The sequence below is a fragment of the Sturnira hondurensis genome, unplaced genomic scaffold, assembly GCF_014824575.4.
Source record: "Sturnira hondurensis isolate 20B ecotype Veracruz unplaced genomic scaffold, ASM1482457v3 Scaffold0016462, whole genome shotgun sequence".
Classification (NCBI taxonomy): Eukaryota; Metazoa; Chordata; class Mammalia; order Chiroptera; family Phyllostomidae; genus Sturnira; species Sturnira hondurensis.
In genome coordinates this window covers 8703683-8722110 of record NW_028089093.1, presented here as the reverse complement: position 1 = coordinate 8722110, position 18428 = coordinate 8703683, and the positions used below count along the sequence as shown (strand labels likewise).

Here is an 18428-nt window from a genome sequence, read left to right as displayed (position 1 = left end):
AGCTCAGAGATCATTAGTCCAGTCACCCCGTTTTACAAAGTTGTGATCATAAATGGTAACATAAGGGTAAGCTTTTGGGGTCTATGGCATTGACAGATGATAAATAAAGACTGGAACAAAGCTGTCATGTGAAGATGAGGAGATAAGAGAACAGAGATACTGTTAGCAGGTAGAATTGATCATAATTAAAAGCCACTGCTTGAAGTCTGGATGATTCTCGGGAGTTGTGATGCTTTTCAGTATGACAGGAGATACGGGAAGAAGAACGCAAGGAAAATGATGATTCCAACATAGGATATGCTGAATATGGACTGAGTATGATACATTTTAAGAGGAAATTTTCCTAGACACTATAATTTATGACTCTGGAGGCAAAATTAAAAAGTCTAGAAATAAAAAGATGAAGGTATTAATTTAGAAGTTTTTAACATTTAGCCCTGGCTGGTTGGCTTGGTGGCTGATGCCAACCTGCAATCAAGGGGTTGCTGGTTCAATTCCCAGTCTAGGGCACATTCTTGGGTAGCAGACCAGGTGCCCAGTTGGGGCAGCACCAGAGGCAACCACACATTGATGTGGTTGCCTCTTTCTCCCTCTCTTTTTCCCTCCCTTCCCTTCTCTAAAAATAAATAAATAAAATCTTTAAAAAAAAGAGTTAAGATTCCAACAACTCAATTACAAAAATAAAAATAAAAGTTTTTAACATTACAAATACCATTTCTTGTGCAATAACTATTTTCTAGAACACTAGTTCTGCTGAATAAATAAAAAGATTATGTGGTAAAATAAATTTTAAAAGTTGGTTAAAGTCCTATACTAAAAGGCCAACTTGCCCATCCCCCATAATGCAAAGTTTTTTTACAGTACTTATCACCTTATTATATACAATTTTATTTACAAATGTATTATTTTTCTTGAATAATACATTTGTAAGTACATTTTCTCTACCTCACTAGAACATAAGTTCCATAGTGCCAGGTACTTGACATGCAATGGACTCACAAAATCCATGCTTGGCATATTGTAGACTCACAACATTTTTGTAGAATGAATGAATTCATCTTATGTAGTTATTTCAAATGCTGTACAGCTATTTAATCATAAATAGAATGAGGTAAATCAATGAGTGTTCACTTGAAAGACTGTCCAATGTATGAAGTTTTGTAAAAAAAAAAAAAAGAACTCAATAAAAAATATGTAGGCTTCTGGTCAAGATGGCAGAGTAGGTAAATTCTGGTCAAGATGGCAGAGTAGGAGAAGGCTCACCTTCTCCTGTGACCACATCAAAATTACAATTGAATTCAGAACAATAACCCTGGAGAACCATGTGAAGACTAGCTGAACAGAACTCCTACTACTAAGGGTATAAAGAAGAAGCCGCACCAAGACTAGTATTTTTTTATCTTCCTGTTTTAACTCCATCTTGATCTTTAAGTATCAATAAAGGCATCAACCATGCAGATTGGGGAGCTCAGGAGGTTAGAGCATCATCCCAATATACCAAGGTTGCAAGTTTGACCTCCGGTCAGAGCACATACAGGAAACACCCAATGAATGCATAAATAAGTAAGTGGAATGACAAATTGATATTTCTGCCTGTTTTCTGCCTCAATCTCTCTCTCTCCTCCCCCCATCTCTACCCCCTCCTTTTCTTCTCTTGCTGTAAATTCAAAAATAAACTTAAAAATTAAAAAAATAGAGATAAAGGCATCAACAACCAAAAATATGTATTTATTCACATGCTCAGCTCAAAATAAATACATTACTTTAAAAAACATAACTATCCCATAAACCTTTTCTTTTTTTGTTTTATTTAATTATTTTTTAACTACAGTATTCTATTACTCCCATCCCATCCATAAATCTTTTCTTAAAAAATTCATTTTTTTCTACATTTTTACTGTTTGTATAACCATTATAAAAATCCAAAAGCAAAACAACAACAAAAACCAACATGTCAAAATAGATGCAAATCATTAACATGAAGCACACGCAGAAGAGGAAGATACTCATTTTTCTCCAGAAACTTTATTACTTTCTGGCCTATTATAAGGAATGCTACTTTTGTAATTCAAGTTATTAGAATAGAGTAAAATAAATTTAGAAGTAAACTAAATGGCCATCAAGAAAAGAAAGAAAGCCAGAAAACATGTGGCTCAGATGATATATTGAAGCTCTAATATTCTGTATTGCTGAGTCTGCTGGTAGCAACTGACTTTAAAAATGATGATTCTTCTTCACCCAAGGCCACAGGGAGACTACTGAAACCCAAGAGTTCTGCAAAGAACTAAAAGAGGAAAAAAAAAAGAACTAAAAAAGAAAATATTTGGAACCAGAGGGGTCAGTAGTGAACAGAAGATACCCTGATGCTAATAAATACCATATGTGTTTCTTACTGATAATTAACAGTACATGAGAATACTGCTCCCACGGGCCGGGCCAGGCCAGACATCAGCAGTATCTCTCTTGAGATGAGAGTCCAAACACCTTAGTAGAATATGCTTAGTAGAAGGTACAAAAAACCCCAGCTATCTTGCCTAACGTGAGGAGACAGAGCTCTGGAAGCAATACATAGTCTTGTTTTCCTTGTAAAGAAAGAATTATGTCCTACACAGCAGGATACCATTGTGTATGCATATGCAAATGTAGTTACTTAATGAAAAAGCAGTAGCAACGGCAATATTTAAGGAGGAAAAGTCTTATATAAAAGTAATCAACATAAAATTATTAATGAGGTATTTTACACTTCTGCATGTTAAGTTTTTGAAATCCAATGTGTTTTTTGCACTTAATTTTTATCTGAACTAGCCACAGTGCTCATTAGCCATATTGTCCAGTGGCTATCTTATCAGACAATGCATGTCTAAAGAAACAGCAGCATGCAGGCCTGGTCAGAATATGAATTAATACCACTGCTGTGGAGAACCAATGTAAAATACACATAACCTACGGTTTAGCAATTCCACTCCCGAGAATGTAAGAGAGGAGGCTACACAAAAATGTGGGCAGAAGGAAGAGATTAACAACTACCACTAACAAACACCAATGGGAAACATTGATGTTCATCTTTTTCAGGGAGTAAATTTTTTGTATGCACTGGCAGGAATAAAATAGTATTTCTTGCAGCTGTAGCAAGTATATTTTATGCTCTCACACTCATTATATTAAAAGGCTGGAAGTGCCATGGCCTCAGCTGACTCGAGCATCATCCCAGTACACCAAGGTTGTGGGGGTTCAATCTCTGGTCAGGGTACTCACAAGAAGCAACCAATGAATACGTGAGTAACAGATATCTCTTTCTCTCCTCTCTTTCGCTCTCTCTCTCTCTCTCTCTCTCTCGCTCTCTCATGACAATTTTTTTTAAATAAAAGAAGGCAGGGACATCATTTCATGATTCAGCCAGATGCTTTCACCTATAAATGCTGACCAATCAGTGGACTTAACTGGGAAGAAAACTGGTGCAACGAAGCTGGCTTCTATGCTTCTGAACCTCTTAATCTGCCTGTTCTTACAAATTCAAGCATGTAATACAGCCACCATTATCCTGTGGGCCCCAGATGCTACTTGGTTATGATGCACATATTATGAAACTGTTTTATTAAAGCCTTACTAATTACCAGCTGACACACCTTACAGGTAGGAGAGCACAGAACAAGTGTCGATTTTACCTAGTTCCCTGGCTACTAGAACATAGTACGGGAGAGTGCACTGGCTCAGCCTCTGAATCGTGTCTGTGGCTTGACAACTACACCTCTGTATTCATTCTCCTGCTCTCTAAAATAGCTGTGAGATCTACCGGTGGTTGCTGTGAGTAAAGTGTGTGGTAGAATGCCTTGCACATATGCTTCGTCAAATACTGGCCCCAATAAAGTTTTTTTAAAAATAGCCATATTATTGATATCAGTTTACCTTATCCTACAATGTCTAAACAATATGTTGTTTGGATTATAATGAGAATTATCTGTTTATGTTTTGTATCTAAATAAAATTTATGGTAATCAAAGAAATACAAGTCAAAGGAACAACACTATAACACTTTTAGAGTTCCAAACTAACAAATACTATTTTTAATGATATTATTCAAGTTTGGAGAGGCTGCAGTATCAAAGCAATCACATAAGCTAGTAGTGACAATGTCAACTGCTATCTCATCTCCAGAGAGAATCTGATACTTCAAGGTCCTTATCCCCTAATTTGGTAAGCCTAGTATTAAACAGTGTTTCTTGGGATGCAGTTAAAAATACAACTATTTATATCCAAACATGTTCATCTTATTTAAAATTAAAAAAATGAAATTACCCAAATCCTTCATATATGGACAATGCGTATGAAAAAACACATGTCCATAATACTGAGTAGTACTTGGTCATTGTATATAATATTTAAGAATCACTTAATGATATCTAATCACATGTTAATATTGGGATATAGAACTATTATGTAGAGTAGAATATTAACTATGTAAAATGCATTAAAAAGCCAATGAAGCAATTACTGTTTTGTTTACATTTGTTTAAAAAACTGTTTCTATCTTAGATCCACATTTGATTTTTCAACTAAATATCACTTAATAAAAATGTAACATCAAATTTCTCCTAAAAATTTTGTTTCTACATACGAATCGACCAATTTTGTATGTCAGTCAGAAAGTGCCATCAAGTGTCCCTTTTGACATACAGGACAGAATTTTTTACTCAAAATGCAGATCTCCATCAAATGCAATTCTTCCGAAACTAATCAGAATTCTTTTCTCCATATTAATTTTCATCATTCTTTCAGTCTCTAATTTTTCATATATATATATATATATATATATATATATATATTGTGTGAGCTTAAATGCTTTTTTAGTAACAGATATATGATTTCAAAGTCTTACATAATGATCTTTAAAATGATGGCATGTATCACATGTTGGCCAAACTAAGAAATGCAGCGTGTGCCCGCTGGGCCCTCTGCCCGACAGGGAACGAAGAAGCCTCCCTGGCTGGAGAGTAGTGATCTGAAGGGATCTTTACTCTATACTGTGTCTTAATTGGCTCAAGAGGCCCATTTGTTGCCTAGTGACAAGTTTCAGTAGAAGCAAAGTGACAAATATATGCTGGCTATTCCTCCATCATTTAGGCCATGCCTAATTATCTTACTAAAAAGCAAAGGTATGATTCTAGGAGCCCCTGAAACCTGAGGAGACATAATTTAAGTCTTATTTGTGTAGTGAAAAGTTACTTTTAAACAGGACAGTAACCCAATAAAATAAATACCCACTATGAGTATTTTGACTCATTTTTCCATTTCAACTGAATCAGAAGGATTAAAATTCACTAGGTAAATTGCTTGCCAATTTAGGCTGTTTTTCTTACCATGCTTCCAAATTCTATAATCTACCTTTTTCAGAAAGCCTTACAGCTATTTTTAAAACTTCTTCCAAGGTAAGATACTCCCTGAATTGACAGAAATTAAAGCCTAAAATAACCATTCCTTCCTAGCAGAGGTTAAAGAATTATAGTATCATTTATACAAACTGGGCAACAAACAGGTAAACCATAAGGCTTAAGCTGCAGCCTGGCTACACCCCAGGGCCCTGTAGGCGGCCTTGGCTCTCCACAGGTGTTGTGGGGGATGCTGAGTGTGAAACACAGGAAACAACCCCAGAGACAGGTGTGTCTGATTAACGGGTGGAGGAAGGAGAAATGCTGTGGATAGCTCCGTAACCCATGACAAAGTAGCACTGGCTCTCTGGCCACCACAGGAGCAGAACGGCTACAGGGGAGGGTGGAGTGGCACCAGCACAAAAAGAAGTCATGCCTCGCAGTGATTAGTGCAGTGGAAGCAGAGGCTTATAGTAGAGTTACTTGTGTTTTATTAGAAAAATAAATGGAAATGGTTTGATCCTTTCATAAAGAATACCATATCTTTATATTCCAGGCGTAAGATTTGAAACTAGAATGTGTTTTCTAAAAAACTACAGTGACAATACTGGATCACAAGGAAAATATCACATACAGAATAAAGAAACCATAAAAACAAAACAAGAATCAAGGAGGAGATATACTTTTCTAATCATTCAAAATAAAGAGCAATTAGTAGTATGAATACTGGGGACAGCAACACAAGTTAAGCCTATATACCACACTTACAATTTCCTGGCTATATATGTATATGTATGCACACACACATATGCAAATAAAATGTGCCTTTCTCTTCAACTAACCCCTTCATCCAGTTCTCTAAAGTTCTTTAGGTAATAATAATAAAAACTATTTGGACATGGACCAACTCATCTTTATTACTCGCTCCCTTGACGCCCGGTCAGCCAATGTTACATCAAAATTTTTTCTCCTCTGAAACATGATCTTCCAAATTCAAAGAAATTACCACAAAAATCTGAACAATGACAGATTGTCTAAATTTCACTGATCATATTTAGAATTATACTTCACCCAAAACCATTTAAAAACTTGAAACCATTTATATTTTCAAACTATTAAAATTCCATCTATGGCCTAGGTAATTCTCTACTTTATTCAAGAAGTCTTTCTAAATTACCACCCCTAAAATATAATTGACAAATGCACAAAAAAAATCAATGATTTTTGTGAAAGGTTTATTGTGTCTCTACTCAGGGCTCTCATTTCGTACCTCCAGACACCGACAAAGTTGGTCCAAATGTATACATCTAAATACATACACATGTATGTACGTTATAGTTATCCCTCTGCAACACAGACGTATGTTTTTAGTTTACCCAAAATCACTTTAAACACAGACATTATCGGTTTAGTTTTAGTGGTATAGTTTGTTTTGCAAATATCTTTTTAAGATTTTATTTATTTTTTTAGACAAAGGGGAAAGAAGGAAGAGAGACAGAAACATCAATGTGTGGTTGCCTCTCATGTGGCCCCCACTGGGGACCTGGCCCGCAACCCAGGCATATGCCCCGACTGGGAATCGAACTGGTTCACAGCCCACACTCAATCCACTGAGCTACACCAGCCAGGGCTGTTTTGCAACTATTTAAATTAACTCCATGGTGTTGATACTATATGGCTGCTCATTAAATGGTACAATTTTCTAAATCTATGAAATTAATACAGTTGTACAGTAATTCCTCACTTAATGATGTCCCTAGGTTCTTAGAAACTGCAACCTCAAGCAAACAACATATAACAAAATAAATTTTACCCTAGATTAACTTATAAACACGAGTTAAGTTCCCACAGCATATTTCTGGTCACAAAAACATCGCCAGACTTCTAAATAAAGACCCAAACACTTCTAATATTAAACACTAAAATAAATGTGAGTTATACATACATTTAAGAAAGATTAATAAAAAGTTAAGACCAAGATTTTCCAACCTATTTATTCAGTTCAGGGTTTTAATTGCCAGAACTCATCCCAGCTCAGAAGGCAAGGTGGGACCCACTCAGGGCAGGACACACTTCCATCCAAGGGTGCACTAACACACACCCACACTCACTCACACTGGTTCAAGGCTGACACACCAGTTCACCTAACGTGCACATCTTTGGGATCTGGAAGAAAACTGAAGGCTCCAGGGAAAACCTCAGCAGACACGAGAAGAATGTGCAAACTCCACATAGACAATGGCTCTGGCTAAGAATCCATTTTTTTTCTTCCATCAACATTATAACGAAAGGACATTGAAGGAAACATTATTTGAGAAACTGCTTACTGTGAAAACCAAAATTCCCTCCTCATTAATTAACAACCAAAAGCAACTCCTCTGAAAATATTACTGTGATAACTAGAGTTGTTACCACTCACAACATACTGAAAGAAACCAAATTTTACTTACTTTTAAAATAATCTTAGTTAACATTATTCATCACAGTTAAAGAGAATAAAAACCTGCTTAAGTCTATACAGACAATATTTCCACACAGTGTTAGTAATATTGAAACAACTTAATATCTTTCAAAGGTAAAAAAATAAAAATAGCGTATGGCTTATTCTTAAAAAAACCTTGAAAATGACAGCAAAAACCCCTAAGTTCCTTTTGTATAGTTGCTAAAAACCTGTTTAATTTTTCATTCTAATGTATTAAAAAGTCAAGGAGAGTGAAATAATACTTACGTATTTTTAATTTTTGTAAAAGCAATGAACAATTACTTAAAATTTAATCCCAAAATATTTATTAAAACGTTGTTACTTATCTAAGTCAGCAGCTATCACTTAACCCATCAGTCTCCCAAGATCCAAAATTCTAGTAGCTCTAACACACTACTAAGGCCCGCAGATTCATTCTTTTATAACTATGTTAGGTAGAGAGTGGCTATCTGTTTTTTGGTCATTTACTTTGTGGAACAATTATTCTTGTTCCATTAAAAAAAAGTTCCTTGACATTAGTCGGCTAAATCCATACCTATTTGTCCTTACAACAGTTCTCAAACAGAGCTAGATACAATATACTTAAACTGACATTTTCTGGGAGACAATATCACTACCTTCGCAAAGGTCTTAGCCATTTTTGTGAAAGAACAGATCTCATGTCATTTATGGGTCTGCAACCAATCAAACATCTTTTCTATGTATTAAAGACACTGAAAGGATTAGAAAGATTGGAAATAGTAAATTACTTCTCTTATTTGCTGTGGATTAGTGAAAACCAGATAGTCCTCCAAAGCTACAGATAGTTCATTCATGAAGAACTGAGATAATTGTTATCTTAAATTGTCAGCTTATTTCATCTTCTTGCTTCCAGTGCATCAACCCAGAAAAGCAAAAATGACACGAACTTCTAGCAGGTACGTAAACCTATACAAAAGTAATTAAAACTTGTTCGAAGATATTAATGTCGATTCACTTTCTTTACTGAAAATGTATTTTCTGCTCAGAAATAGGTTAACAAAATATTTAATAATATATACAATAAACTCACATCCATATGTAATACAAGTGTTGCCTACCTCAGTCAGGTGCGGAGTAGGGTTAAATCCACAGAGGTTGCACACTTGGTTCTTGCATTCAGTGCACGTGTTGAAGTTAGGGGGATCCTGGGAACCTATGTTGAGTCCAGTTTTGCAGAGAGGACAGGCTGACTCTGGTTTGGGGGTTTTCTCCAGTTTGGGGGGTTGGACGGCCCTCTGAGGCTCAACGGTTGAAGGTTTGCTATCCTTAACAGGCAGGGGCTTCTTTTCTGTTTCTGTTCTTTTTACTGATGGAACTTGTTCAGCTTTGGGCTCTAACTTTTCAGCTCCTGGAGCTTTTGTTTCTTTTTTCACAGGGACAGCCTTTGCAGGTGCTGGTGGTGCCTGACTGGTAGATTTGGGTGGCCCCTGAGGAGGAGGTGGCTGGGAAGGAGAAGAGACTTGTTTCGCTGGGCCCCCTGGCCCACTTTGTGAATGAGATCCAGGCTGGCCTGCTGTGGAGATTAGAGTTGATGCCTGGCTGAAGATTGATGCTCCAAACCCAAAGAGTTTCCCAGTCACAGTTTCCTGAGGAGTGGTGGGCTGTGATTTAGGAGCATCAGCAATACCTCCCAGATTCAGACTAAAACGTCTTGACTGCTCCTGAGGCTTTGGTGGCTGTTGAGATGGGGGGGCAGTTTGGCCAGTGGTAGATCTTGGGCCCGGAGGTGTGGGTGACCCTTTTGGCACGGGCTTAGCATCTGGCTTAGGGCTGATTTTGGTTTGTGCTTTCTTGGGTTCTTCCTTCTTTTGAACTGGATCAACTTGTTTCTGACCTTTGCTCTCCATACTAGGTCCAGGATGTGAAATAATTTTTGAATCTGATGCAGGTCGAGGTATGACTTTAGAATCTAATGGGGTGACTTTTTCTCCTGTTGGTGGAAAACTCTGTGAAGGTTTGGCTGAGTCTGGTTTTAGAGGAACAGTGGTTTTCTCTTGATCCTGCAACTGTACTTTGGAGCTCGGAATATCAGATCTTGTTGCTGTTGACGAAGAAGACACAATGTCTGTGCCTGACTTTGCCGTCTTGGGCTGCTTTGGTTTATCATCAGCCATGGGGACCTTGACCTGCTCAGACGGGACAGAAGGCTCTTTGGGTGGGGCTGGCTTGGATGACTCTGCCACAGGAGGCTGCTTGGTTGGGACTGGGGGAGAACCATGAAGGGTTGGTTGCTTCACTAGTGGTGGGGGCTTTTTAGACTCAGGTGCCTTTGAGGTATCCTGCTTTGGTGCAGCATCCTTCTTTGGAGAAATCTGCTGTGACTGTGGGGATGGTTTGCTCACCACTGATGCAGGGGCAACTGGGGCTATCTTCGGTTTGGGCTGGGGTGATGATGGAACTGGAGCCAGGTCACCACCTAGAGCTCTTTGCATCTGACAGTTTAAACAGAGCCACTCTTTCACCTAGAAATAAAGTAAAACAATGGCCATTGAGATAAAAACAATGTAAAAACATTTTCAAAATGCTTGGCACCATGTGAAACTACGTCTCTCATGAAAAACATATAGATCAAATTATTTAAATTAAATTTTATTCAAGTGATAATTACATTAAAATATAATTAATGAACCTCAGAGACCTAACCACTCTATACTTTAAGGAAAAGAAAAAGAAAAAGACTCAACACAGGGGAAGAAATTTCAGGGGAAATAGGGGAGGGATTTAGAGAAACATGTATAAAGGATACATGGACAACAACTGAGAAGGGTGGAAATGGGAGGGAGGGGGGAGCACAGGGAGCGGGATGGGATGGGAGTAATAAACAGAAAACTGTACTTGAAAAATATTTAAATTAAAAAAAGAAAATGAAAAAAAGACAACACAGAGCTGTATTTTTCTTTTAAAATTAATTTTGTTATTCTTTGCCTCTGATTTACTCAAAATTTGATTACTCCAAAAAACAGAAAACCACGTATCATAAAAAACTATAACATACATTAGATTCCATAAATCAGTTACATTAGATACTTTCTCTACTGATGGCTCATAACTGTTTTTCATTATATAACCCAGAGGAGGTTGTCAAATTATTAACACATTGCTAATTTCTTAAATTAGCAGAGCATTACTTCCCCCTCCAAGGAGACATAATCAAATGTGTGAAAAACAAAAAATGTTAACCATGCTGGGTTAAACAGAGAACATCCTGTTTAAAAATAATAATAATAGTGGCATCCCCTCAAATTAGCATAAATAACATGATTGAACAGAGAAAATATTGTTTATAGGTTTATAAATATATTGGAAAGAGCAATATATTTACTTGAATGATGAGATACATATGTAAGTGAGATACACACCACACATACACAAGCATATACACATACACATGACCAGGTATAAGTGCATCTGCTCTTTTCATATCACATCCAGTGTGGAAAAAAGATGTTGCTGAAATGAGTACTGTATTTCAGGAGATTATTTAAAAGTGCCTATGTTAATTAGCATTTACCTTTTAAAATAATATATGTTTGTTATACACAATTTTAGGTAGTACCAAAGTAATTTAGAATGGCAAATTCTACATGACACAATCTTCTCCACCCAAAGTAATCAATGTTACCAGTTTCGTACTGTGTTTCTTTGCACATAATTATTGTAGATGGTGAAAAAGTAAATGCATGAAGCATAGGTACCAGAAAAGAGTCCATAGTACAAAATCATGAAATGTTATTAGGATGGCAAACAACACATTCTTTATTTGAAAGCAATTTACTTTTCAAAGAAATGTAACTAATCATTTCTAAACTTTTAAACATTTCTTTGTCATTCTAGAGTTTATATTGTTAAGCTTTTTTAATGAAAAAAAAAGACCTATACTGCATCTTTTCCTTAATCATTAAAATGTTTTTTAAGATTAAGAAAGAAAAAAAGAAAAAAGAAAGGTGTTTTTCTTTTTTCTTTAAAAAGAAAACACATGGATTGAAGTTATTTAGACTCATACACCAGTATAACAAGGCTTATTTTGCAATCCCATGGAAAGCAAACTTTTGTTTGGAGAACGTTAAAAGAAATGTTCAACTCCAACTGACAAGTTATATTTCTATTTAAAAATCTGAATCAAAAAGTATAATTAAAATATTTGATAAATATGGGTGAGAGATACCTGAGTGTTCATTACATTTGTTCTCAGTATGGGTGTTGAATACCAATGTATTTGTTATATTTTAATCTTTACCTTTCTGTATGTTTGAAGCACTTCACAAGATAAATAAATATATACATATATGCAAAAAAATTGAATCCCAAAGCATAATGAAGTAATTGCTACTTTGCAAATACCATGACTAAAGTGAGCTAGAATATAAGTCACTCATTTTATCTCCTGGTGGAAGGAAACTCCTCTATAATTATGCATCTACCCACTGTTCAATTATTTTTCTCATGCTTTTCTTCCACATCTTTCAACAATACATCACCTCATAATCATGCCACCAGATGAGAAAAATGAAAATATAATTAAAAGCATAATTTTTATCTACACTGTCATCAATGTTTCCTATAAAATATTACACCAGATCAGTATCTACACTAACCACTTTAAATCACAAACCACTACTGTCAGTCACTTTGATTATAGTTAAATCACGCTTACTCTTTTTGGCAAGTGTCATAGCCAAATGCAAAATATATTTATTTCTTTATTCAAATATTTATTGAACAACTTCTACTTAGCATACATCACCAAATAAAAAACAAAAATTTCTGTCCACATGGAGACTACATTATGAAGAGTCAGATAATAAATAAGGTAATGCATAGTACAATTACAAGGTTATTATAAATATACAATGAGTATCTGATGATGATATTGTCAGGATTCCTTCTATCTCTCTTCCCAAATTTCCATCTTTCTCCCCCTCACCAACAACAAAAAAAAATCTCTGGATGCACTAGGTTTCTGCACTAAAATTTTAGGAGGTGGGTGTAGGTGCAGTGGGAGAAAGTGGTGGTGGGGGAAAATGAAGACACTGTACTTGAACAATAAAAAAAATTAAGTCTCTCTGCAATGTGAACATTGGCGCTTCATGTGTAGCCAGCCAGTAGGCTTTCACTCCCTTTGAAGCTCTGTAAAATTAGAACACTCCCATGGCACGTCTAATGTATGCCTTATATCAACACTGGGAGTCACATTCCACACTGTCTATGGCACAAAATCAACATTTCTTCATATAAATGTATATGACTATATCTCCACCTACGCAGATAAGGGAGTTAGGAAAAGCGAGGGGCAATCACAAGTGGCTGCCCCTTCACAAAGAGAGAATTCTACTTCGTCTCAATATACCCTTGGGTTTATTGTTTTTTTTACAACAGACTCCACTGTGTCATTTTTTTGTCATTTTAATGACCACATTTCCTTCATTTTGAAAAACAATACATAAAAGACATTTGATCCCTCAACATTCCCCCTCACTGCCAGAACACAGGTTACAATCATTGTCTACAGTTATCACAAAATGAAAAGCTTTTTATCCTCTTAGGATTTTTTTTAGAAAGAACATCCTTTTAATTTAATTCTACTGCCCAAATCTGTTGAAAATAGAAATGATTTTTATCTCTGTATTTAACAATCTAGTACTGAAAACAGAACTTTCAAAATTCTTGATTCAACCGGGAAGGAATAACAAAAACAAAATAAACTTCCTACACGTTGAGAAAGTGAAAAGGGCCACAACCCACCCCAGCACTAACATCATGAACCACCCTCTCCTTCTCTTTGCCAATGCACTTCGGGAGCATACAAAGTAAGAACAGTGCCTTTGCCCTCTCGGTCACCTGAGGTGGAATTCCTGTCACATTGCTACTGCATTCTCACTTATCACTCAAGTGTGTCTGCACTGCTTGTGACAGGTAATTTCCCATCCATTCTCTCACATTTCCAAAGCCCCTGTCCCTCATCTGGTCCTTGTCATCTCTCAAATACTTTATACCTCCACCTAAAAGGAACTGCAACCACAGAGGGGATTATCTTGAACCACTTCCCCTCGAACCTCAATGCTTCTCCGATAACTAAGGAAATAAAGTTAATGTTTTACAAGAAATTATATACACACACACACAATTTTGTTAGTGTTCTTATGCAAGCACTTACTGAATTATATTTCCAGATCTCTATCCCCCCAAATGCTGTCAGCAACAACTGGTAAGGACTTCCTGGTGTTAAGTCTTTCTCTTGCTCTATGGGGTCTAACTGACCCTTGAAAACATGACAGATGTTCACAAATATTTTTTTGGCTGGTTTGAATTAAGTAAATTCGTTGAAAAGGTTTGTCCTCTTCAAGCTACAGCATTTTTGTGTTTACTCTGATAATCCCCATTGTGCATCTACCCTGAATGACAGGCTCTGCCTTCATTTTCTGGTTACATGTCATTCTCCCCAGAACCCTAGTCTACACCTCTGCCCAGGGTCCCCATTTTGATTCAAACTGAAAGTGCCCCCTTAATTCCACACCTGCAAACCATACAAATTTTCCCTGCCTGGAGAAAATGACTGCCTTGTTTCTCTTCCAAAAATATATGTTTATCTCTAACTGTGAGCAGAGACGAACCTGAATTTACTACCAGATTGCCTTGGATACTCGCTGCCAACTCCATCTGGTACCCGTGTCTATTCTATTGGTTCCCCTAGTTCTGCATCATTGGGTCTTCATTCCTCTGATGCCATGAATGAGAATTTAGAAAATTTTGGTCCTTGTAACTTCTTCCCCATGCCGCGGTTCAGAGAAGCTTCCACCCATATTTAATGGACAACTCAGGTCACCCACCATAAGTAGCACCCACTCCATGACATTATACTCTATTAGATCTAACTATATTGCACTCTAATCATCCACATGCCTTCCAGACATGATGGGAGAAATATAAGAAACAATACCAGGGAAGCTTATAACGGTAACAGTGTGTTCTGGAAAAACTCTTACCTTCAATATGCAAGTGTTAAAGTGAAAAACTAACTGCATTAGATAAATATACCTCAACTACTACTAAATTTTAGATTTTATATAAGTATAATAAGATAGCCATCTAATGTGTTCCCCACCTACAACCTTACAGATTCAAGGTCTGGAGACACAATTGTTTAATGAGGTAATTCAATTAGCTCTATGGAAAGGAACAAGACAAAGGCATAAGGTATTCATTCAGTCTTCTGACTTAACATGCTGTATACATGGGGTTAAGAGAGTGCTCAGCCAGGATTTCTGCTAATTCTGAGGTCTCTGTATTTTAATGCAGATCAGCATATAATTACTATTTCCCATCTCCCTGTTTAACCCATGCCTTGCGTTCCCTTTTGTCATGTATCGGAGATGTAAAATATAGTAATACAATTTTCTTGGCCAAGGTCTATGCTGTATAATCATGAATGCCTTATTTAGGTGTTTCAAGAGGTCCCACTTAAAAGTTTAACTGAACTTCATATATGGACTTTTAATAAATGGTACCACTTTCAAAAAATATCAAAACTATTAATTACTAAAAGTTATGTTCTGACTTTTAAGAGTGTTTCTTTCATAATCATTCAAGAGAGTTAACTCAATATGTCTAAGCAATGAGGTGAATTAGCAAATGTTGGGGTTCCAGAATTAAAGCATACTCCTGCTCAGGCCTATTATTAATCTACTTAGCTTCAACGCTGAATGGAAGCCTCTCAAAAAAAAGAAAATGTCCAGAAGGCTTAATGACTAATATTCATCTTTCAATATGCTCCAAAATGGAAACTTTAAAGACAAAATTTATATAAAACTTACAATGAAATCTCTGCTCAACAACCTACCGTAGTCCATAGTACTTGGACTAATGGACCAGCAAAAGAAGAAGCACACGGACATTTTATTTGCTGGTGTACATACCATTCACATTAGCCATCAAGTCACTTTTCTTCAATCATGCTTTCATCTCATCCTTTAAAACAAAAGCTGTTGGGTTCCTTCTCTTGATGCATCACAATCAAACTTCTCTGCAAATCATGACATCTAAATGTACCATTTACTCCATTAAAGTACTACTCTCATTCTCTCTCTCTCTTTTTTTTTTAAAGATTATTTATTTATTTATTTATCTTTTTAGAGGGGAAGGAGAGAGGGAGAGAAACATCAATGCAAGGTAAGGTTGTTTCTTGTGAGTCCCCTGCTGGGAACCGGCCTGCAACCCAGGCATGTGCCCTGACTGGGAATCGAACCTCGATCCTCTGGTTCGCAGGCCCGCGCTCAATCCACTGAGCTACACCAGCCAGGGCTTTAATTTGATTTTATTGTATTTTTTGGATTACCATTTAGTCCCCGTATACTGCCTGCCCCAGCATTCACCACATCTCATTCTCTTTATATAATTCACAGTCCAATTTGTTCTCTCCCATATATCTAGTTGCCACCCATCCTTTATGGTCCACACTGAATTTCCTCCTTTATCACTTAATATTCCATCATCAATTAAGTTTGTCCCTCCTCCTACTAAAATAGTTTGAACCACAACATTTAATCTCAATGTTTTACATTTTTTTCCAATTATCTCCTCTCTTCCCCTCACATAAACTCCTAAACAGAGTAACCACTTCTCATGATTACTTTTATTCCTGTTTTGGATACTAAGAAAAATTTAGATATTATTTAATGATAAATTATTCTAAACTTCTTGTTCTGTTTCTTAAAAAAATATGTCCAAATATTTATTATTTATATTATAGTATATTATAGTATATTATCTTGAATGGCATAGAAAGTATAATCATACGATACATATTAGATAACAAGGTAATACATAATATTATACAGAGGAAACCAAGCTGAAGTTTGATAAGAGATTATGCTTTCTGTTATTCAAGGACTGCCCAAACCATACCACCTCATCCACTAATAGCAGTTTGGCTGCAGATGGCTCACTGTAGGTGACATCTCTAAATATGCATATTAATGCACAATGTACTCTGGTTAAGATTAGACACTAGCATTTCTCAGAACTGTGATAACACGCCCAGCAATCCGATGAAACAATTTTACTTAACAGAGTCCACCCAGAAGTTATGGGTATTTTCTCTCCAAAACTGTGTGGGTTACAATTTCTGCTGCGTAATTCAGCAACCACGAACAAACCTTGTGAAATATAAACTAAATGGGTCCCTTTTCCTTCACACGGAATAATAATGTTCACCCAATGCTAGCAATAACATTCACAAATCCTCACATTATAGGATCAAATGATAAAAGCAGAGTTTCAGAGTAGTCCAAAACAAGAAAACGGGCACTTTTGCCAAACTGCAATTTACAAAATAATTATGGTACACAAACATGAAAACATATTTGTACTCTATTACAGTCACATAAAGAAAGGAAGACCCTGCACCCCCACCCCCGCTGAAAAGGGAGGAAAATCCCAAAGCAATAAACTAAACTTACATGCATTATATATTAACACTTCTGAACAGCCTCTCATATAGCAAATTTAAACTTTTATACCTCCATTGATTAACACACACATTTTGTAGCCTGGGATACAATATATCTAATTAGGCAGTGTTTGTGCAACTATTTGAATAGCTTACTGAACTACCTAGTATTTCATTTAAAAATGAAAAACTAAATTACATTAGATAAAACAATTAAAGGTCTCATAAACTATGTGTACTCATGAGGCATGCTGCAAGCTACAGGTCTTTCATCCAATCAGATGCTCACTGGCATTAAGACAATCCCTTACATGTTGCCTTCGAAAGAAATGAAATACTTTTGAAAAAATCTATGAAATACTAGAAGGATATTAAAGCTTGTGTAAGAAGACAACGTTTCATAAGAGATTTTAGCCTCTCTTAACTTTCTGTGAATAGAAGCCCCTTCTAACTTGTAGTTAATCCATATTTTTTTATAGTTGTATGCATGTACATTTTCAAGAATGTACTTAAGGAAGGTCTGACTTTAAAATTGACTTAATCGGCTTCACATTATTTTCAGTTTTTTGTTCAGGGATTCTATCTACATTTCCTATTATCATGCATTTCTTTCTCGCCATGTTTTTAATACTTCCTCAGTGAAGTGAAAAAACACAATGATCTACACGTCAGTTGCTAAATTACTGACTCTCCTTCTATCAGGGGCGCCCAACCCTTGGCCTGCCGGCTGCATGCAGCCCAGGGTGGGTATGAATGTGGACCAACACAAAATCGTAAATTTACTTCAAGCCTTTTTTTGGTTCATCAGTTTTAACGTTTGTGTATTTAATGTGTGACCTGAGACAACTCTTCTTCTTCCAGTGGGGCCCAGAGACACCAAAAGATCGGACACCCCTATATCTAGACACTGAGTTTTACTTTTGAGAGTGAGCCGTCATCTCAATGTTGTCATCTGTTTTTTTCAAAACCTAACAGAATAGCTGGCTCAGAGCAGAAGCACACAGCTTTCTTAACTCAGCAATATAAAACTCTGGTTTGAGCAAGAGTGAAGAGTAAGGTATAAAAGCAGGCTCTTGACCTTGAATATTTTTGCACTTAATTCCAAAAATAAATT

The 18428-nt window shown here is 36.3% G+C and overlaps 1 protein-coding gene across 1 annotated transcript in view; it reads right to left on the bottom strand.

Moving 5' to 3' along the window:
- Positions 1 to 18428, bottom strand: part of PCLO (piccolo presynaptic cytomatrix protein) — a 371031-nt gene that overhangs the window by 333890 nt on the left and 18713 nt on the right. Inside the window, exon 3 of the mRNA XM_037066144.1 lies at positions 8928 to 10331. Within this exon, the coding sequence (XP_036922039.1) occupies positions 8928 to 10331 (1404 nt within the window). The remainder of the gene's footprint in view (positions 1 to 8927; positions 10332 to 18428) is intronic.